The following is a 23934-nucleotide window of genomic DNA, read 5'->3' as shown; positions in this document are numbered from 1 at the left end:
TCAAATGGTACTTTTAATAGCATAATGAGTTATTCGTGTTTGAGAATATAGATATACTAGTCATATTATAATCACGAATGTTAAGGGCAGCCCGGGTGGCTCAGCGGTTTAGCACTGCCTTCTGCCCAGGACCTGATCCTGGGGACCCGGGATCGAGTCCCACGTGGGGCTCCCTGCATGGAGCCTACTTCTCCCTCTGCCTGTGTCTCTGCCTCTGTCTCTCTCTGTGTGTCTGTCATGAATAAATAAGTAAAATCTTTAAAAAAAAAAAATCACGAATGTTATAAAAACCTAACGAGAAATCCTCAGAAAGACCTAAGAAACTACCAGTGATCATCTGATCTCAATAAGAAATATATGAGAAATATAATTCTTAGTATTCTTTATATCTGTAGCTATACAATTCCTCTGGAATTCTTGCTATAAGAATTTCCATTTAGAAAATTATTTTTACTTAATTTCCTCTATTGGTATCTTTTAATTACACTAGTTGTATGCCCTAAAGATACTCCCTCCTCCTATTTTCTGAATAGAAAAAAAATAGGAAGCTGTACAATTAATCACAGGACAAATACATAAATAGAAAGAGGTCAGACGTTTCAAAGAATGATAGAATTTTAGCACAAAGAGATCTTAGAATTCATCTCTTTGTAAAGAACTGCAACACTTCAAGACATAGAAGGGAAAAAAGTCATTACAAAGCTGCCACTTGTCACTCTGGTTGAATTGGAGATTTCCGTGATTAGTTGTATACAAATCAAGCAACAGTTTAGAAGCAGCAATATTGACAATAAGAAGAAACAGCCGTTTCCAGAGAAAGGAGATGGGATAAGTAAAAAAGCAGACAGGAGAATCACAAAAGCATTGCTGTCTAGAGGATTCTTAGTTTACTATATCATGAATAATATACATGTTCATATAATGTTCATGAATCATCATGAATATCTAAATTTGGTTCTCAACCCTGGCTGTGAATCAGAATGGTCCTTTGAATTCAACAATATCCACCAAACAAAGTAATAAAATCAGGTGCCCATGGCCCATACCCACTCAATCATAATTAGTAGAGATAGTGCATGTATGAGGAGATTATGACATACAGCCAAGGTGAGAACCACTGGTAATAAATTATATACCCTTTATTTTGCTTGTGATAATAGAACACCTGATAATATATTTTAGGTGGATATCTATACGTGTTATAATTTATCTTATTTCAGTAATTTGGAAAGGGTATTTATGTGAGGTACATTTTTTTTTCTCATAGCAGTGGATAAATATGGGATTACTTTATAAGTTAAATTTGGAAATTTTATTTTCTTCTCTATTATTACAGACATATGGCATCCAGGAGAAAGATGTCTTGCGCCTTCTCCAGATAATGAGACACTTTGTGAAGCAAGCATAAAATCTATCATAGTGGATGAAAATGGGAAGTCATTTGCAATCGTCTTATATTCAGATTTTCAAGAAGGAAAAGTACCTCTTAAAAGACTTGAAGAAGTAAAATCTGTTAAAAATTGCTCCAGGAATTTTATATTTGATGATGAAGATTTGGAAAAACCTTGTTTCCCAGGCCGAAAATTTCCATCATCTGCTGTAGCTTTTCCATTATCTGCAGATGGAGACTCTATTCCTTATACTATTAACAGATATTTGAGAGACTACCAAAGGGAAGGAGCCCAGTTTCTCTATGCACACTTCATCCAAGGAAGAGGATGTATTCTTGGTGATGACATGGGACTTGGAAAAACAGTACAGGTATTTCTTTTAATTACTTTATGATTAAAATTCATGATAGCTATTTTATTATGTATGTGAGTGGATATACAAATCTCTGTTTGTACTCCCAACTCTTATAGTAGCTATTTTGTGTGTGTGTGTTTCTCACCCACTGATCAGGAAAGTCCTCAAAATCAGGATAGTGTGTAGTCATTATTTTGTCCTCAGCACTTATTTAGTATCTGTGGAATATCTTATTCAAAATAATGTTCTGGTATAACTTGGCTTGATTTTACCTTTGTAGCACTAGTACTAAGATATCAATAATTACTTAAAGTAGTTTAACTTTCTTAGCAATACTGCATAGAAGGAAAATGTTCTGACATCGATTAAGCTACATAGATAGCATGGTTAAATTGATTTCCTGCTGGCCTTTTGTGTATATTGTTTAGAGTTTATCATATTAGAAGTTTCTTAATCTGGGATTGCTGGATCACTAGGAGTTCCACTGGTGGACTTCAAAGAAGCTTCCTAACAATGTGTGCCAGAATTTGTATATTTATATGGTTTTCTTCAGAGAATGTGTATGTTAGTTATCTATTGCTGTATAATAAATTACTCCAAAATTTAGCAGCTTATGAGAGTATGTATTTATCACATCACAGTTCCTGTGTATCTGGAATCCAGATACAGGTTAACTGGGTCCTCTGGCTTCGCCTCTCACAAGGCAGCAGTTGTCTCAAGGTTGGACTAGGGCAGGTTCCCTTTCTGGCCACATGGTTGTTAGCAGCATTCAGTTCCCTGTGGCTTGTTAGACTGAGGCTTCAGTTTCTTGTGGACTGTTGATCGGTGAAGGCCTCCCTTGGTTCCTTGCTACATGGGCCTGTTAATGGAGTTTCTTATGATATGGCAGCGTGCTTCATTAGGGAGAGCAAGTGAGAGGGCAAGAGAGAACACAAGTAGTAGGGAAGTCATGGTCTTTTGTAACCTAATCACAGGAGACAGCCTTCACTTTTGCCATATTTGCTTCTTTAGAAGCAAGTTTTGATAGGTTCAACTCTTACTCAAGGGGGGGAGATTAAGCAAGGCTGTGTATACCAACAGGTAGGGATTATTGGGAGTCCCGTCAGAAGTTGCTTGTCACAAAGGTTTGCAATTTAAAAGATTAGAGTTAAAACCAGACTTTATATTATATAGTCACTCTGGATTTTCAGGAGTGTTTGTCAAGTTTTTTATTAAATCCTTCTGTGTTTCCTTCATTATAATTGAACTTAAGCTATTTTATTCTTTATGACACCTCCACTGTTAATGGAACTCAAAGGTAAGTGAAAAAACATTTTTTTTTAAAGATTTTGTTTATTTATTCATGAGAGACACAGAAGCAGAGACATAGAGGGAGAAGCAGTATCCTTATGGGGAGCCCAATGGAGGACTCAATCCCAGGACCCCTGGGATCATGACCTGAGCCAAAGGCAGATGCTCAACCACTGAGTCACCACTAAGTCACCACAGTTTCCACTAAGTGAAAAATTAATTTTAGCATTAAAAATAGTCTAGGGGTGCCTGAGGGGCACAGGGGGTAAAGGGTCATACTCTTGGTTTCAGCTGAGGTCATGATCTCAGGGTTGTGAGATCCAGCCCTGTGCCCAGCTCAGTCTGCCTCTGTCCCTCTACCTGCTCACATGTGTGTGTGCACTCTCTCTCTCTAATAAATAAATAAAATCTTTTAAAAAATAGTCTAATAATGCAATTATGTGTAAAGCTCTGATGTAAAAGGCTAGAGTAAAAAAACAAGTCTTCAATAATCATAGTGTATCACCATTAGCCATACCATTTGTCCCTTTAAGCCCAGGCATTGCACATAGTTCTAGGCTTGCACGTTGAAGGTGATAAATAATTGTGGAATAAACACATTTACTTTCTCAGAAGAATAAATGGCAAAAATAAAGAAAGGAGCCTTTAGGAAATTATCATCTGTGACCAAGGTATATGGATGAATACTAGAGGAAAATAAATAATAAAGCCCTTCTGCCATTGTCTTTACATATAGTTTTATTGTTTTTGCCTCTGCTAGATTGTCCTTTGCCACACTTCTTTGACTAGCCAACACTTGTTAATCTGCAAAATCAGAAACATGAAGGTGCTACAAAAAGTGACCTTTTTGGGAACAGTTGGGAATCTCCTCCCACTAAGACTACTAAAAACAATTCAAATTCTTATGCATGTATAAGGCTCAAATTTAGCCTTCATCTCTGAATTCCATTTTATAAAGGAATTCCCTTTATTTTATGATGTATATTTTTAAAGAGATTTTACCTCATAATTTTATATTACCTGATACACCAAAATCATTGGAAGGTTTTCAATTATGTTATTAATGTGCTTTGAAAGTCTTGAAGGCTTATCTTCTGAAGATTAGGACATAGTTTCTATGCTAGTTGTGATACTTAACTGGATTTTTCTGATCCTTGGAGATCTATATCTCTGGTTATTATTCTTATAGCTCAGAGAATAATTTCTACATAAATAGGGAGCTTGGGAGATCATTTAAGATGGAACTTTTATAAATACAATGACTAAACCATTTGAAGAAATGTGGACAATAGTTAATGAGTTTAGTAGATTTTCAAAATACAGTAGAATTAGGTGAAAATGGTCTATGAAAATTTACTATTGGCATTTATTACCATTGGCATTCACCATTTGGACTGCAGTATAATCTTATTCATTTTCCCCCTTTTTTCTGATGTCATCCCTTAAGTTTTCCCCTTCTCACATTCTAACTTGACCATAATAAAAAATGTGGTTATGTACCAAATAAAGTTTGCTTCCCTCATTTCAAATTTTAAAATAAGTTAATTTAGGGAATCCCTGGGTGGCTTGGCGGTTTAGCGCCTCCCTTTGGCCCAGTCCCGGGATCGAGTCCCGCGTCAGGCTCCCGGCATGGAGCCTGCTTCTCCCTCCTCCTGTGTCTCTGCCTCTCTCTCTCTCTCTCTCGCTCTCTATCATAAATGAATAAATAAATAAATTAAAAAAATAAGTTAATTTAATATTTTATATTCTTTAAGGGATGAGGATTTTTATTTTTATTTTTATTTTTTTAATTTTTATTTATTTATGATAGTCACACACACAGAGAAAGGAGAGAGAGAGGCAGAGACATAGGCAGAGGGAGAAGCAGGCTCCATGCACCGGGAGCCTGACGTGGGATTCGATCCCCTGTCTCCAGGATCGTGCCCTGGGCCAAAGGCAGGCGCCAAACCGCTGTGCCACTCAGGGATCCCGGGATGAGGATTTTTAAAAGTGCACTTTATCTAGTGACATTGGAAATTATTGGTATCTTGAACAAGAGCTATTTTACTGGAATTAGGGTGGGGGCACAAGCCAGATAAAATAGGTGAAGGCATAGATATGAGAAGTATGTTTACCTCTTTAAGAAATGTGGCTTTGAGGGACACCTGGGTGTCTCAGCGGTTGGGCATCTGTCTTTGGCTCAGGGCGTGATCCTGGAGTCCCGGGATCGAGTCCCACATCGGGCTCTCTGCATGGAGCCTGCTTCTCCCTCTGCTTGTGTCTCTGCCTCTCTCTCTGTGTCTCTCATGAATGGATAAATAAAAATCTAAAAAAAAAAAAAGATTTAAAAGAAATGTGGCTTTGAAAGGAACAAAAGTGAGCTAGTAGTAGCTAAAGGAAGATTTTGAAGCAGTTTCTTTTTTGTTTGTAACATTTGGGAATAGGAGGAACTTAAATATTTTTAAGTGAATAGGAAGGATCTAGCTGCTTGAGAAGGAGCAGTTGAAATTACAACATATATATAAACATGCATGCATATATATCATATATGCAGGCCCATGAATACACAGACATAAGTAAATGTGCAAAAAATGGAATCACTACTCTTAAAAACTGATTTTTCCCCAAGATCTTATTATAAAACTTTTCAAACATATATAAGAGTTGGAAGAATTGTACAATGAATACCCATATATCTACCACCTAGATTCTTTCAACATGTCATTATACTTGGCCGTGTCACTTACCTATCCATCCATCAAGCCATGTTTTGTTGCATTTTAAAGTAGCAGACGTTAGTATATCCTATCCCCAAATAATTGAGAATATGTATCATTAGGTAGTCAGTATTTATTTATAATTCTTTTTTTTCCATTTTGAAGTAAAATTTACAATGAAATGCACAAATCTTAAGTGTATTCACCGTTCCATGAGTTTTGACCAGTACATATTTCTGTGTAAGCTAAATAAACCATTTCCAGATATAGAATGTTAACTCAAGAAAAGATCATTCTGGGAAGCCCAAGTGGCTTAGCGGTTTAGCGCCGCCTTCAGCCCCAGGCGTGATCCTGGAGTCCCGGGATCAAGTCCCACATCGGGCTCCCTGCATGGAGCCTGCTTCTCCCTCTGCCCGTGTCTCTGCTTCTCTCTGTGTGTGTCTCTCATGAATAAATAAATAAAATCTAAAAAAAAGAGAAAAGATCATTCTATTTCTTCCTGGTCTTCCCACCATCCCCAAGAGGCAATCACTGTTGTGCTTTTTTATATCATAGATTAGTTTTGCCTTTTCATATAAATAGGATCATACATGCACTCTGTGTAAGACTTCTTTTGAGACTCATCTCTGTTACTGATTGCATAAGTAGTTTGTTCCTTTTTATTGCTGAGTAGTCATCCATTATATAGATGCTGCATTTTGTTTATCCATCCTCCTGCTAATGGACACCTGAGCTGTTTCCATTTTTTAGTTTTTATAAATAAAACTGTTAAGAACTTGAACAATCTTTTGTGTATTTTTCTTGAGTCAATAATTAGGAATGGAATTGCTTAGTCATAAACTGATGTGTGCTTAGTTGTATAAGAAATTGCCAAATCTTTTCTAAAGTGTTCGTACCATTCTTCATTCTTGACAAAAATGTATGAAATTATGGTTGCTCCATATTCTGACAAAATTTGATTTTGTCAATTTTACTAGTTTTAGCAGACTTGTTGGTTGTAGGTGTATATAAATGTTTGTATATTTATGTACTTTTTATTCATGAGAGAGGCAGAGACATAGGCAGAGGGAGAAGCAGACTCCCTGCAGGGTTCCTGATGTGGGACTTGATCAGGATCCCAGGATCGTGACCTGAGCCAAAGGCAGATGCTAAACCACTGAGCCACTCAGGAATCCCTTGTTGATGTACTTTTTAAAAGGTATAATTGATACACAGTTAAGTGCATACATTTGCAGTGTATGGTTTGCTAATACGCACCCAAGAAATGATAACCATAATACCACAATCAAGATAATGAATGTATCTATCCCCTAGAGGTTTCCCTGTGTTTCTGCCCATGATGTGTTTAACACCAATAATTCATCTACTGTTTTCATTTTTAGTTTTAATTGGACTAAGAAATTAAAATGGGAATGAATGCAAAATCTTAGATTTTTATTAAAATTTCCCAATATTTTACAGAATTCTCAAATTCATGGAATCTGACAAATTAAAATTAAGATTCTCATCATCTTGGATAGGTTAACAGATTGAATTATTAATTTTCATAATTAGGCATATAGTTTTCTTATAATGAAACAATCCTTGGATGAATTAAGAGGAAAGCAATAGATTGGGTTTTATATTGTGTCATTTAAATTGTCATATAGTATCCCAAGTATCTGTGTGTGTATGTGTGTGTGTGTGTTTGAGAGAGAGAGAGAGAGAGAGATTCTGTCTTTAATTGTATGATTATAAACAGTAAAATGTATGGATCTAAACTATATAGTTTTGTATATTTAACTTGTATATTTAACTATATAGTTTTGTATATTTAACTTGTTATATATATATATATATTTGTATATTTAACTTGTATATATATAACTGTCACTCTAATAAAATATGGAACATTTCCCTCATTGTAGAGTTTCCTCATGTCTGATTCTAGTCAATACCCATTTGCCTAAATTTTTCATTATTGTCCAGTGCTTGAACTCTGTCATTTGTGAAACATCTTTCTGCCTCCTTTAGTCTGAGTTCTGCATCAGCCATTTTGCTCATGTCATTCTCTTGCTGAATTTAATAACTATTTTCTGCTCATTGGTTTTTTTCCTCAGCCATGCTTCCTCAACTCCTCTCTTTTCCCACTGTGCTCCACCCCCAAATCAACTGGATTTCAAACTGCTGGCGAATACAAATAAGTCTTTCATCTAAACTTCTCCAGTACCTGGCATAGTACCTGACGTGTCATAGATTTTTATTGAATTTGAATATGTTTTTATTGAATGCATTAATGAATTTTAAGTTAGATTAGGTAATCATGTGTTATAGTTTATATTTAATGATCCCTATATGTTAGGCTCTGTGACCAGCATTTTCTGTTAAGCATCTATGTTAATTAGGCATTATTACCCCCATTTTTTGGATGAAAAAAATGGAAATTTATTGGTACATCATGTAAATTGCCCAAGGTCACATAACTAGTATAAAACTGGTTGGTCAAACTCCAAGGTATTTTGCCATAACTCCTGCATTACACTGACTTACATAATATGGGTTAGGAATGCAAATTTTTTAGAATATTTTGAAACAAAAAAAAAATATTTTAAAAATCAGCACAAGTTTTGACCATTATTTTATAACTATTTTATAATCTTAGATAACAGAATTTGTTGAAAAGTCTACTTAATTTATTGCAATATACAAGATTGTATATCGAGATAAGATTATCTCCTTATTTTGGTAGAATGATGCTAATAAAAATAGCTCCTGTTTATTGAATCATTGATATGTATTAGATTGACATTTTACATTTTTTAAAGTTTTTTCAAGAACTAAACTAATGCTGATTATACCTTAAATGCACAAATGTATCTCATAAAACTAAGTTATAATTTAAAGAAATTTTTGAGATGAAATTCACATAACATAAATTAATCACTTTAAAGATACAAGTTGTTGAGTACATTCACAATGTTACACAACTCCCATCTCTCTTTGTTTCAAAATTTTTCATCAGCATAGATCACCCTGGAAGTAAGTACCTTCATTTCCCTGGCAACTGCTAATTGGCCTTTTGTCTATATGGATTTGCCTTTCCTGAATATTTCGTGTAAAAGAAATTTTACAATTGTGACCATTTGTGCTTGGCTTATTTCATTTAGTATGATGTTTTTAAGGCTTATCCAAGTTGTAGCATATATCAGTACTTCATTCTTTTTATGGCTGAGAAATATTCTATTGTATGTAAATACCACAATTTGCTTATCTATTCATCCTTTGATAGACATTTGGATTGTTTCCACCTTTTGGCTGTTATGAAAAATGCTGCTATCATGTACAAGATTCTGCATGGACGTATGCTTTCTTTTCTTTTGTTTATATATATAGTAGTAGAATTTCTAGGTCATATGGTATTTCTATGTTTATTTTTTTTGAGGAACTGCTATGGCATTTTCCATAGTGACTGTACCATTTTATATTTCCACCAGCAATGTGTGGAAATGCACACATTTCCTATTTCTGCGCATCCTTGTCAATACTTATTATTTTACTTCCTTATACCCATTCTAGTGCATGTGAAGTGGTATCTCATTGTGGTTTTGATTTGCATTTCTGTAATGACCAAAGATGTTGAACAACTTTCTTTGTGCTTTTTGACTATCTATCTGTCAGCCTATCTGTCTGTCTTCTTTGGAGAAGTATATTCAAGTTGATATGTAGATTGAATGTCTGTGTCTCCCTAAAATTCATATGTTGAGACTCTAATCCCCAGTGTAATAATTATTATTTGGAGGTGGGTTTTTTTGGGGGGGTAATTGGGGATGAGATTAGAGACATTGTAAGAAGAGATAGGAGAAAGTTTGCTTCCTCTCTGTTCTTTGTCATCTGAGGATACAAGAAGACTGCAAGCCATCTGCAAACCAGGAAGGGGGTGGGCTCTCACCAGACACCAGATCTGCCAGAACTTTGACTTGAATTTCCTAGACTGTAGAACTATGAGATGAGTGTTGTTTAAGCCATGCAGTCTATGGTAATTTGTTATAGTGCCCCAAAATGACTAAGATGCAAGTCCCTTCCTCATCTTAAAACTGAGTTAATTGTTCATTTAACACAAAATTGAGTATAAGGATAGTTAAACTGAACAATGGTATAAAACAAAAATATGAGAATGGTCTTGTTCGGTTATCAGCAATTTTGTGTTAATTACTTTCTTCTAATACCTTGTCTGTCTTTTACACCTTTGTGTTTTGATGTAAATCAGTTTGTCAAGTTCCATGAACACATCTTTTAGGATTTATTAGGATTATGGAATTCAATTATATTGAATTTATAGAACAGTTTGGGGATAATTAACATGGAGTAATAGATTGAATAATTTAGGTCTTTAATTTCTCTAGGGCCTTATAGTTTTGCATATGGGCCTTACACACTTTGTTATATGTAATTATACATTTTCGATCTATTGATTTTTTTTTTTAGTGTTAAACTAGTTTTATATTTTTGAGATAAATCCAATTTCATCATGAAGTATTGTTTTTACATTTGCTGGATTTAATTGGCTAATATTTTAAGAATTTTTCCCTTTGTATTTATTATGGATATTGATCTATAGTTTTCTTGTATTATGTTTGTCAGTTTTGGTATTGAAGTTATGCAGACCTAATAAAATAAACTGAGAAGTGTTTCTTCCTTCTCTTTTTTCTAAAAGAATTGGGTAAAGTTTCTGTTATTTTATACTTAAATATTTGATGGAATTTACTAGGGACATCTTTTGGACCTAGAGTTTTCTTTGAGGGAAGGTTTTTGATAATAAATTCAATTGTTTTAATAGATATGAAGCTATTAAGATACTCAACTTCTTGCTGTGTCAGTTTGGTAAATTGTATTTTTCCAGGAATTTACCCATCTCATCTAAGTTGTCAAATTGACAAAGATTTCCATGGTATTCCGTTTTTAGTCTTTTAGTGCTTGTAGGACCTACGTGATACTTCTGCATTTTTAATGTGAATATTTTATATTCTGTTTTATTCTGTTTTTAAAAGATTTTATTTATTTGAGAAAGTGAGAGTGAGAGCACATGTACACATGAGTGGGGAATGGTAAAGGGAGAGAGAGAGATGCAGACTCCCCTCAGAGCTGGGAGCCCTGTGCTCGGCTTTGATCCCAGGATCCTGAGATCATGAACTGAGTGGAAGGCAAACACTTAACTGACTGAGTCACCTAGGCGACCCTCTATTTTATTTTTAATAGCCCGACAAGGTTTATTTATTTTGTTAACCTTTTCAAAGAACCAACTTTTAGCTTTGTTAATTTTATCTTTTTTTGGTATTTCATTTATTTCTGCAATTATTTCTATTATTTTCTTACAACTTATTTTGGATATTATTTATTATTATTTATTTATTATTTTGCTCTTCTATTTCTAGCTTGTTAAAATAGAATCTTTGGTCATTAATTTCAAACCTATCTTCTTATGCCCTATTTTTATATCTGAACTTTGCCTTATCCATATTCCATAAATTTTGATGTTTTATGTTTTCATTTTCATATAATTCAAATTATTTTCTAATTTTTCTTGATTTTTTTTCTTTGGTTCTTGAGTTATTTTCAAGTGTTCTTGATTTGCCATTATTTTTTCCTAGATATTTCATGATTAATGATTTCTAATTCCATATAGTTAGAAAATACATTCTATAAGATTTCAGTATTTTGAAAAATTTATTGAGGTTTTCTTTTCTGGCCCATTTTATTAAACATACTATGTACATTTGAAAAGAATGTGTATTCTGCAGTTGGTTGTAGTGTTGTAGAAATATCAATTAGCAGATCAAGGTAATTGATAATGTTTAGATTTTCTATATTTTTGGTATTAAATATTGAGAGAGGAAAGTTAAAATCTATGATTGGAGGTTTGTCTATTTCTCCCTTTAATTTTGTCAGTTTCACTTTCATGTATTTTTAATTCTGTTATTAGAGTCATAAATGTTATTTATAATCACTACATCTTCAGTGAGGAATTGACCCTGTATTATGAAATCTTTATTTCTGGTAATACTACTGGAAATCTACTTTCTCTGATGTTAAGGTAGACACTTCTATATTTTTATGCTTGCTGTTTGCAAGTTGTCTTCTTTGCAGTCCTTTATTTCAAACTATCTGTGTCTTAATATTTAAAATGTGTCTTGTGTAGCAGAAATAAACAAATCAGAAAGAAAACAACAACAACACAAAAAAACATTAGAAAAGATCAATAGAACCAGGTGCTGGTTCTTTGAAAAGACCAACAAATTTGACAAACATTTAGCCAGAGTCATAAAAAAAAAAAAAAAAAAGAAAAGAAAAAAGAGAGTACTCAAAATCAGAAATGAAAGAGAAGTAACAGCTAACACTACAGAAATACAAAAGATTGTAAGAGAATATTATGAACTAGAAGAAATGGATAAATTCCTGGAAATGTAGAACTCCCCAAAACTGAAGCAGGAAGGATTAGAAATTTGAACAGACCTATTATCAGCAATGAAATTGAATAAGTAATTGAAAAACTCCCGAAAAACAAAAGTCCAGGACTGAACAGCTTCCCAGGTAAATTGAACCAAACATTTAAAGAAGAGTTAATACATATCCTTCTCAAATTATTCCAAAAATAGAAGAGGAAGGAAAACTTTCAAATCCATTCTATGAAGCCAGCATTACCCTGATACCAAAATGAGATATAAATGATACAGAAATGAGAACTACAGGCCAATATCTCTGATGAACATAGATACAAAAAAATTCTAAAAGATATTGGCAAACCAAATTCAACTATACATTAAAAGAATCATTCACACCATGATCAAGTGGGATTTATTCCTGGGATGTAAGAGTGGTTCAATAATTTATAAATCAATCAAGGTGATAGATCACCTCAATAAGAGAAAGGATAAAAAAACATATTGTATTTATAGGTACAGTAAAAGCATTTGACAAAATACAACATCCATTCATGATAACCCTCAACAAAGTAGGTCTACAGGGAACATACCTCAGTATAATACAGGCAATATATGAGAAAAACCCACAGCTAACATCACAGTCAATGGTGGAAAACAGAGCTTTCCCCCTAAGGTCAAGAACAAGACAAGGATGTCCACTTTTGCTACTTTTATTCTGCATTGGAACTGAAAGTCCTGGCCACATCAGTGAGACAAGAAAAAGGACTAAAAGTCACCCAAATTGGTAAGGAGGGAGTAAAATTTTCACAATTTGCAGATGACATGATACTATATATGAGAAACTCTAAAGATTATACCAAAGAACTACTAGAACTGATAAAGGAATTCAGTAAGGTTGCAGGATACAAACTCAATGTACAGAAACCTGTCACATTTCTATACACTAATAATGAAGCAACAGAAAGAGAAATTTTAAAAAATGATCCAATTTCCAATTGCACCAAAAATAATAAAATACCTAGGAATAAACTTAACTAAGCAAATGAAAGACGTTGTAAAACACTGATGGAAGAAATTGAAGATGACATAAACAAATGGAAAGACAATGCTCATGGATTGGAAGAACAAATATTGTTAAAATATTCATACTACCCAAAGCAATCTATAGATTTAATGCAATCCCTATCAAATACCAACAGCATTTTTCATGACACTAGAACAAACAATCCTAAAATTTATATGGAGCCACAAAAGACCCCATATAGCCAAATCAACCTTGAAAAAGAAAAAGTAGTAGGCATCACAATCCCAGATTTCAAGTTATACTACAAAGCTGTAGTAATCAAAACAATATGGTGCTGGTACAAAAATAGACACATAGATCAATGGAACAGGATAGAAAACCCAGAAACAAACTCACAATTAAATGATCAATTATTCTTTAACAAAGGAGGCAAGAATATACAATGGGAAAAAGTCTCTTCAACAAAGAGTGGTGGGAAATCTGGACAGCTATGTGCAAAGGAATAAAACTAGACCACTGTCTTACACCATACAACAAAAATAAACTCAATGAATTAAGGACCTAAATGTGAGACCTAAAACCATAAAAATTCTAGAAGACAACACAGGCAGTAATTTCTCTGACATTGATTGTAACATTTTTCTTGATATGTCACCTGGGGCAAGAGAAACAAAAGCAAAAATAAACTATTGGGACTATATTGAAATAAAAAGCTTCTGTACAGCAAAGGAAACAGTCAATAAAACTAAAAGACAACCTACTTAATAGAAGATATTTGCAAATGACATATCTGATAAAGGACTTATATCCAAAATACATTAAAAACTTAAAAACTCAACACCAAAAAACCACAAATACTATGATTAAAATGGGCAGAACACATGAACAGACATTTCTCCAAAGACATACAATAGACACATGAAAAGATGCTCAGCATCACTCATCATTAGGACAATGCAAATCAAAACTACACCTTACCCCATCAGTATGGCTAAAATAAAAAATCCAAGAAAAAACAAGTGTTGGCAAAGATGTGGAGAAAAAGTCACCCTTGTTTACTATTGATAGGAGTGTAAACTGGTACAGTCATTGTGGAAAACAGTATAGAGGTTCTTCAAAAAAATTAAAAATCAAACTACCCCTGTGATCCAGTAATTGCAGTACTGGGTACTTAACCAAATATAAAAACACTAAATCAAAAGGATATATACACCCCTACGTTTTATAGGATTTTTTTTTAAAGATTTATTTATTTATTACAGACAGAGAGAGAGAGGCAGAGACACAGGCAGAGGGAGAAACAGGCTCCATGCTGGGAGCCTGACGCAGGACTCAATCCTGGGACTCCAGGATCGCACCCTGGGCCAAAGGCAGGCGCCAAACCGCTGAGCCACCCAGGGATCCCCACCCCTATGTTTTATTGCAGCGTCCTTTACAATAGCCACATTATGAAAGTAGCCCAAGTGTCCATCAATAAATGAATGGATGAAGAAGATATGGTATCTGTATCTATATACACACATGCAAAAACATCATGGAATATTATTCAGCCATAAAGAAGAATGTAGTCCTGCCATTTCCAACAATGTAGCAGGCAGTCAGTCAGAGAAAGACAAATACCATATGATTTCATTCATATGTGGAATCTATTCATATATGGAATAAAACAAAGGGGAAAAAGACAAACCAAGAAACAGACTCTTAACTAAAAAGAGGTGGTTTATCAGGGGGAAGATGAGTGGGCAGATGGGTGAAATAGGTGAAGGAGATCAAGAATATACTCATCTTGATGAGCACTGAATAATATATAGAATTGTTGAATCATTATATTATGCACCTGAAAATAATATAACACTGTACGCAAGCTATACTGGAATTAAAATAAAAAAATAAAGTAGACAACTCTTTATGATTTTGGTAGTCTTTGATATTTAATTGGAGCATTTAGTCCATTTACACTTAATGTGATTTCTGTTATATTTCGATTTGTACATATTATTTTACTTTTTGTTTGAACAGGCTGTTTTCTGTCTTACTCTTCTTCCATTCCTTCTTTCTTTTTGGTTGCTAGGATATTTTCAAAAAAATATTTCAGTTCTATTGGCTTTTTAATATTTACATTTTTTTTTGGTGGTTACTCTAGTGATAAAAATATACATTCCCAACTTTTCACAGTGTGCTTCAAGTTAATAATATAGCACTTCATGTAAAATGTATCTTGAAATGAAATGGGTTGTCCTATTATTATAATGAAACTAATGTTAGAAAAGTTAAGTGCCATACCTAACATACCTAATACCCATACAATATCTATATTTTGAAGATTAAAACAAGCTTACATTCCAAGAATCAGCCCAACTTGGTTTTGATATATATTTCTTTATTTTTTCTGTGTTACATTTGCTAATATTTTAAGGATATTTTGCTTCTATATGAGTAAGAAAAATTGGCGTATCAGTCTCTTGCATATAATATTATTCTTGTCTTATTTTCTTATCAAGGTTATGTTGAACTCATAAGATGAGTTGAGACCATTTTTCCCAGTTTAGTATCTGGAAGAATTTAAGACATGCATATTTTCTCTCCCCTCCCTTCCTCCCTCCCTCCCTCCCTTCCTTCCTTCCTTCCTATTTCATTTTTTTTTTAAGTAGGCTCCACACTGGGTGTGGAGTATGGGGCTTGAGATCTAGACCTGAAGTGAGATCAAGAGTTAGATGCTTAACTCACTGAACCACCCAGCTGCTCTGAGACTGGCATTATATCTTTCTTAAGCATTGGTAGACTATTGATGAAGCCATTTGACCTTTAGTTTTCTTTGTGTAAGGTTTGTAAATGTGTATTTAGATTTCTTTAATAGGTTTATGAATATGTAAATTTTGCTTTTTCTTGTGTCAGTATTGATAAGTTCTGTTCCTTATTCTAAATTTTTAGTGTCATATTTTTATATGCTTTGTGTATGTGAGTGCATGTGTGTATTTGCGCCTTCTCTTAGTTTTTTATTAATTTTCCAGAGGCTTATCACTTTTTAAAATCCTTTCATAGAATGATCATTTGTCTTTGTTCCTTTTTATTATATGCTTTTTCACTTAACATTTTGTATATAATTCTGGTTTTTTATGTATGACTTCTGTATTTTTATTAATTTTTGAAATAATTTTCTTTATTAGCAGCTTTTCTTTCCTAATATAGGCATTTAAGTCCCTAAAACATGATTTTAGGTGTAGTCCACAAGTTTAATATGCAATATTATTATTGTTTAACTCAAAATATATCCTAATCTCAATTGTGAAATACAAATGTATTCTAATATACTTTATTTTTAATTTTTATTTTATATATATATTTAAAGATTTTATTTATTTGAGAGAGAGAGAGAGCGTGGTAGTAGAGGCAGAGAGGGAGAGAGTCCCAAGCAGACTCCACACTAATTGCAAGCCCAACACAGGGCTCGATCCCAGGACCCTGAGATCATGACCTGAGCTGACAGCAGATACTTAACCAATTGAAGTACCCCTTATTCTAATATACTTTAAAGTATATTTCTTCTTTGAAGGATTTTTCTTACTTTATAAATATTTGTGGATTTTCTTCTTTTGTTATTTCTAGCTCCTCACATTGAAGAACATATTCTATATGATTTTTATTGAAATGTTTTGAGATTTGCTCTATGACTTTGTATGATGCCTTAGTGTAAATATTTCATCTGTGCTTTATTATAAATTTTTTTTAAAGATTTTATTTTTTGAGAAAGAGCACACATGTGAGAAAGAGCATGCACAGAATGGGGGCAGAGGGAGAGGGAGAAGTAGACTCCTTGCTAAACAGGGAGCACAGTGTAGGGCTCAATCCAAGGATCCTGAGATCATGACTGGAGCTGAAGGCAGATGCTTAATGGACTGAGCCACCCAAGCGCCTCTCATGTGTACTTTAAATGAAACTGTGTTTTGCAGTAGTATACAGTTTTTGATTAAATGTTCATTAGGTCACATTTGCTAAGCATGTTATTCAAATGTTCTGTATCTTTACTGATTATTTTGATTGTTCTGAGTTATTTCAAAATCTTACCATTGTGATATGAATTTGTCCACTTTTATTTCAGTAAACTTTTCTTTCTTTGCTTAACAATTTATACTTCTCGTAACTTCCACATGAATTAAGTTTTTAATATCAAGCTTGAAGTGTGTCTTTTTAATTAATTCCATAATTTTTTTTGCCTCAGAGTCTATTAATATAGCTATATATCAAGTTTCTTTTCATTTTTGTTCACATGGTCTTTTTCATTTTTTTTTTACTTACACTTTTTTCTATATCTTGTTTTAAATTTTTTTGTGTGTAAATGACATATTTTATGGACCTGATGATCTTTGTCTTTTAATTGTAACATTTAGTCCCTTCTATGTAATGTGCTTTCTAATATATTTGGATTTAAACCGATTTTATTATTGCTTTTTATTTGTTGTATGTTATCTTTGTTTATTTTCATGTTCTTTTTGCCTACTTTTGGTTAGATCATTTTATATTTTTCTTTTATCTCTCTTAATAGGATAGTACTTACACATTGATGTATTTTCCTTCTAGTGGTTACTCTAGAGATTATAACAATTTTTAAAAATATTTTATTTACTTATTTGACAGAGAGCACAAGCGGGGGGGGGGGAGCTGCAAGCAGGGGAGGGGTGGAGAGAGAGAGAAGGAGGGAGGGAGAGAGAGAGAGACCCCACTGAGCAGGGAGCCTGATGTGGGGCTCAATCCCAGGATCCTGGGATCATGGCCTGAGCCAAAGGAAGACACTTAAGCAACTGAACCATCCAGGTGCCCCCACACATTTTTGACTTATCAAAAAATCTAACATAAATTAGTACTTTTATTTCCTTTTGAACAGTGTAAGGACATCAGAATATTGTAACTGAGCTGGGCCCTTTCTGGCTCATATACATTTGCTCTCATATCTCTTAGTGCTTTTATTTAATTTCAAGAAGACATTTTAGTTTTGTTCAATAGTATTAATATATATATTTATATTTTCTATGTATTCACCATTTTTGTTGCTTTTAAGTTTTTCCTGCATCACTGACCATCTACATATAATTTTCCCTGTGCCTGAACACATCCTTTCATTGTTTCCTTTGGCTTTTTGATGAATTTGTTCAGTTTTTGTCTGAAAATATCTTCATCTTTATTCTTAAGTAATATCTGTATTGGGTATAAAACTAGGTTGCTTTTATTTTCTTTAGCATTTTGAAACTATCATTTAATCTATATAGTGTCTTTCATTGTTTTTGCTGCAAGATCAGCTAGTCCAGTTGTTGCTTTTTTGGAAGGTAATTTATGTGTTTTCCTTTTGCTACTTTTAATATGTCTTTTTTTTTTTTTTAGACTCAAGTTTTGAGCAGTTTTTCTATGAAACACCTACTTGTGGATTGAATATTTATTTATTTATTTATTTATTTATCTGTTTGATGTTCTTAGTGGATCTGAAATATATGGCTTGATTTTTTTTTAAAGTGTTTTTAGAAGTTTTCAGCTTATATCTCTTCAAATACTTACACCACTCTTTTTCTTTTGTCATTTGGTATTCAGATGGTAGGTAACCATACTCATGTTAAAAACACTATGTTTTTGAGTTTTTCTAATTTTCTCATTTTTTTTCTTTAGGTTTTGATATTTATATAACTTTTCTAAAGTCCTGATTCTTTCCCCTCATAATTATACCCTAAATACTTTCCCTCAATTTTTAAAACAACTCTGCAAATATTTATTTTTGCTATTTTCATGTATTTTTATGGTTATTAAGAGATTAACCTGCCCAAGTTTACATAGCTGCCAAAGCATCTAGGCTGAAATTTGAACCCAAATCCAGTTGATTAAATATTTCTTGCTCTTCATTTCCTTTATTATGTCTCTTTGTCTATCTTACTTAGTATTTGGAGAATAGCTGTTATTCCAAGTGGTTTGTATATTGATGAATTGTCTTAGTCTATCGTAAAGTAACATTCTGTCATTCCATTTATAATTATTAGATCAATAGAAGTGTACAACTTTATGAGCCAAATATTACTCCCTTAGGGGGTTTATTTTCTACAGGGAAAAAAGAATGTCTATAGTTTATTCTAGTAGAGTATATGAAGAGATAGTTTCCATGGAAAGAAACAAATAAGAAAGTAATGTCCTACCTGATGAGATCAAGAATGAATTCATTGAGTAGATAGAACTTATTGTGGAAGAGATAGCCACATGAGAATTCTTTTTTACTGTATTTAAGGGTAACGTGTACTGTACATTTGTTTGTTAGTATATATAAAGAAAACCAATACTACTATTTCATGTTGTTTTTCCCTGTAACAAATCTATTTGTACATACTCAAATTTTCACTAATTGGGTAATCATGTAAACCATAAATTTTGTCTTGAAACATTTACACAATAATTAAAAAGTTGTTTCTTTTCTCTCAGGTTATTTCATTTTTGGCTGCAGTTTTGCATAAAAAGGGAACTCGTGAAGATATTGAAAACAATATGCCAGAGTTTTTACTAAGAAGTATGAAAAAGGAGCCTCCTTCTTCTACAGCAAAAAAGGTAAGATGTTTAGAAACATAAGGTTCGTAAAGCTGGTATTGGTAAAGTATATGGAAACTTGTAAATAGCACACATTATAGTATGCATTTAAAGCATAGAACTTAGAAACATTATTAAAATATTTGTTTTATAGACCACATTCTTGAAAGATGATCATTTTCATCCTCAAATTGACTATGATTGACTCTCAAAATGGCAAAATACAATTTTAGCTTAAATTTTTTGGAGTGTTTTAGTCTTTTTCTTGACTGGATTTTTTTACTTACTTTTATTAACTTGTTAAATTTCCATAAATGTGTATGTGAATTTAATCAAAGTCCATTGTATTGTTTTTTATTTATGTGACAATGAAAGAGAGATCATTACAGATGTTGCTAATAAAGGTACATCACTGATAAAGTTGTTTAGCAGACTAATTACATCCTGAAAATTTGAAACAAATTCTTCCTACATGAGGACCATTGAAATTGAAATCAGAAAACTTCGGTTTAGGTGTGTCTTTGTCTCTTCCCTTGTGACTCAATGCTATTCATGTTTACATTTCAGTTTTCTCCTTTGTAAATACATGTTTATAAATACATATTATATTTATGAATATTATAAATATATATTATTAATACTAATATTTTTCGTATTATACATCTATATTACTCATAAAAATAAGAGATTTCTAATAAAATAATGAAATAATAAGAAATAAGAGATAAATAAGAATAATAATAAGAAAAAGTATACTTTTGTGTCTTTTATATTCTGAATACCAGGAAACTGGATAGAAATAAAGATGAAGTGATTTTATGAAATCTGTATCTTGTTATGGTAATGAAATTATTTTCTATATTGCAAGATTTAAAACACTTTCATCTGTAATAGTCTTATACATAAGATTGCTGAGGCCAGTTTACTAATTTCTATTATTGGAGCAGTTATTGCAAAATTTTGAGATATATTGGCTTATGATATTATTACTTTAAAATTTTTATTTTTAGTATTATAAATATATCCTATGTCAAATTTCATTTGATCCTAAAGAAGTATTATAATTTTTTCTTCTTTTTAAAGCATATTCTTTTTTTTCACTTGAGCCATTTTATTTTTTTATTTAAGTTCAGTTAATTAACATATCGTGTTTTATTAGTTTCAGTGGTAGAGTTCAGAGATTCGTCAGTCTTATATAACACGCAGTGCTCGTCACATCATGGGCCTTCCTTAATGTCCATCACCTAGTTACCTGCCCCTTCCCCAACCAACCCTCAGTTTGTTCCCTAGAGTTAAGAGTCTCTTATGGTTTGTCTCCCTCTCTCATTTTGCCTTGTTTTATTTTTTCCCTCCCTTCCCCTTTATTTATTTATTTATTTTTAAAATGATTTTCTAATAGACATAAATGAGGATTTTATTGTTTTTTTTTTTGAGATTTTATTTATTTATTTGAGAGAACAGCAAGAGAGAGAGAGCACAAGTGGGGTAAGGGGCAGAGGAAGAAGCAGACTCCCCACTGAGCAGGGAGCCCAAAGTGGGGCTCCATCCCGGGACTCTAGGATCATTACCCTATCCAAAGGCAGATACTTCACCGGCTGTGCCACCCAGGTGCCTCTCCCTTTCTCCTTAAAGCACATTCTTTTTTTTTTTTTAATAATAAATTTATTTTTTATTGGTGTTCAATTTGCCAATATACAGAATAACACCCAGTGCTCATCTCATCAAGTGCCCCCCGCAGTGCCTGCCACCCAGTCACCCCCACCCGCTGCCCTCCTCCCCTTCCACCACCCCTAGTTCGTTTCCCAGAGTTAGGAGTCTTCCATGTTCTGTCTCCCTTTCTGATATTTCCCACTTATTTTTTCTCCTTTCCCCTTTATTCCCTTTCACTATTATTTATATTCCCCAAATGAATGAGACCATATAATTTTTGTCCTTCTCTGATTGACTTATTTCACTCAGCATAATACCCTCCAGTTCCATCCACGTTGAAGCAAATGGTGGGTATTTGTCATTTCTTTTTTTTTTCTAATTTTTTTTTTTTATTTTTATTTATGATAGTCACAGAGAGAGAGAGAAAGGCAGAGACACAGGCAGAGGGAGAAGCAGGCTCCATGCACCGGGAGCCTGATGTGGGATTCGATCCCGGGTCTCCAGGATCGCGCCCTGGGCCAAAGGCAGGCGCCCAACCGCTGCGCCACCCAGGGATCCCGTATTTGTCATTTCTAATGGCGGAGTAATATTCCATTGTATACATAAACCACATCTTCTTTATCCATTCCTCTTCTGATGCACACCGAGGCTCCTTCCACAGTTTGGCTATTGTGGACATTGCTGCTAGAAACATCGGGGTGCAGGTGTCCCGGTGTTTCATTGCATCTGTATCTTTGGGGTAAATCCCCAGCAGTCCAATTGCTAGGTCGTAGGGCAGATCTATTTTTAACTCTTTGAGGAACCTCCACACAGTTTTCCAGAGAGGCTGCACCAGTTCACATTCCCACCAACAGTGCAAGAGGGTTCCCCTTTCTCCACATCCTCTCCAACATTTGTGGTTTCCTGCCTTGTTAATTTTACCCACTCTCACTGGTGTGAGGTGGTATCTCATGGTGGTTTTGATGTGTATTTCCCTGATGGCAAGTGATTTGGAGAATTTTCTCATGTGTTTGTTGGCCATGTCTATGTGTTCCTCTGTGAGATTTCTGTTCCTGTCTTTTGCCCATTTCATGATTGGATTGTTTGTTTCTTTGGTGTTGAGTTTAATAAGTTCTTTATAGATCTTGGATACTAGCCCTTTATCTGATAAGTCATTTGCAAATATCTTCTCCCATTCTGTAGGTTGTCTTTTAGTTTTGTTGACTGTATCCTTTGCTGTGCAAAAGCTTCTTATCTTGATGAAGTCCCAATAGTTCATTTTTGCTTTTGTTTCTTTTGCCGTTGTGGATGTATCTTGCAAGAAGTTACAGTGGCCGAGTTCAAAGAGGTTGTTGCCTGTGTTCTCTTCTATGATTTTGATGGACTCTTGTCTCACATTTAGATCTCTCATCCATTTTGAGTTTATCTTTGTGTATGGTGAAAGAGAGTGGTCCAGTTTCATTCTTCTGCATGTGGATGTCCAATTTTCCCAACACCATTTATTGAAGAGACTGTCTTTCTTCCAATGGATAGTCTTTCCTCCTTTATCGAATATTAGATGACCATACATTTCAGGGTCCACTTCTGGGTTCTCTATTCTGTTCCATTGATCTATGTGTCTGTTTTTGTGCCAGTACCACACTGTCTTGATGACCACAGCTTTGTAGTACAACCTGAAATCTGGCATTGTGATGCCCCCAGAATGGTTTTCTTTTTTAAAATTCCCCTGGCTATTCGGGGTCTTTTCTGATTCCACACAAATCTTAAAATAATTTGTTCTAACTCTCTGAAGAAAGTCCATGGTATTTTGATAGGGATTGCATTAAACGTGTAAATTGCCCTGGGTAACATTGACATTTTCACAATATTAATTCTGCCAATCCATGAGCATGGAGTATTTTTCCATCTCTTTGTGTCTTCCTCCGTTTCTTTCAGAAGTGTTCTGTAGTTTTTAGGGTAAAGATCCTTTACCTCTTTGGTTAGGTTTATTCCTAGGTATCTTATGCTTTTGGGTGCAATTGTAAATGGGATTGACTCCTTAATTTCTCTTTCTTCAGTCTCATTGTTAGTGTATAGAAATGCCACTGACTTCTGGGCATTGATTTTGTATCCTGCCACACTGCCAAATTGCTGTATGAGTTCTAGCAATCTTGGGGTGGAGTCTTTTGGGTTTTCTATGTAGAGTATCAGTGAAGAGGGAGAGTTTGACTTCTTTGCCAATTTGAATGCCTTTTATGTCTTTTTGTTGTCTGATTGCTGAGGCTAGGACTTCTAGTACTACGTCGAATAGCAGTGGTGACAGTGGACATCCCTGTCTTGTTCCTGATCTTAGGGGAAAGGCTCCCAGTGCTTCCCCATTGAGAATGATATTTGCTGTGGGCTTTTCGTAGATGGCTTTTAACATGTTGAGAAACGTTCCTTCTATCCCTACACTCTGAAGAGTTTTGATCAGGAATGGATGCTGTATTTTGTCAAATGCTTTCTCTGCATCTATTGAGAGGATCATATAGTTCTTGTTTTCTCTTGCTGATATGATGAATCACATTGATTGTTTTACGAGCGTTGAACCAGCCTT

The 23934-nt window shown here is 33.9% G+C and overlaps 1 protein-coding gene across 3 annotated transcripts in view; it reads left to right on the top strand.

Annotated features, from left to right (window-relative positions):
• ERCC6L2 (ERCC excision repair 6 like 2) overlaps positions 1–23934 on the top strand; it is a 124319-nt gene that overhangs the window by 4032 nt on the left and 96353 nt on the right. For all 3 annotated transcript variants that reach the window (XM_041742919.1, XM_041742918.1, XM_041742920.1), the window contains exons 2-3: positions 1337–1761; positions 19629–19751. In XM_041742919.1, the coding sequence (XP_041598853.1) occupies positions 1337–1761; positions 19629–19751 (548 nt within the window). The remainder of the gene's footprint in view (positions 1–1336; positions 1762–19628; positions 19752–23934) is intronic.

Source organism: Vulpes lagopus, chromosome 2 (genome assembly GCF_018345385.1).
Source record: "Vulpes lagopus strain Blue_001 chromosome 2, ASM1834538v1, whole genome shotgun sequence".
NCBI lineage: Eukaryota > Metazoa > Chordata > Mammalia > Carnivora > Canidae > Vulpes > Vulpes lagopus.
Note: the sequence above shows the minus strand (reverse complement) of the source record. Positions and strands in the feature narration are given on the sequence as shown.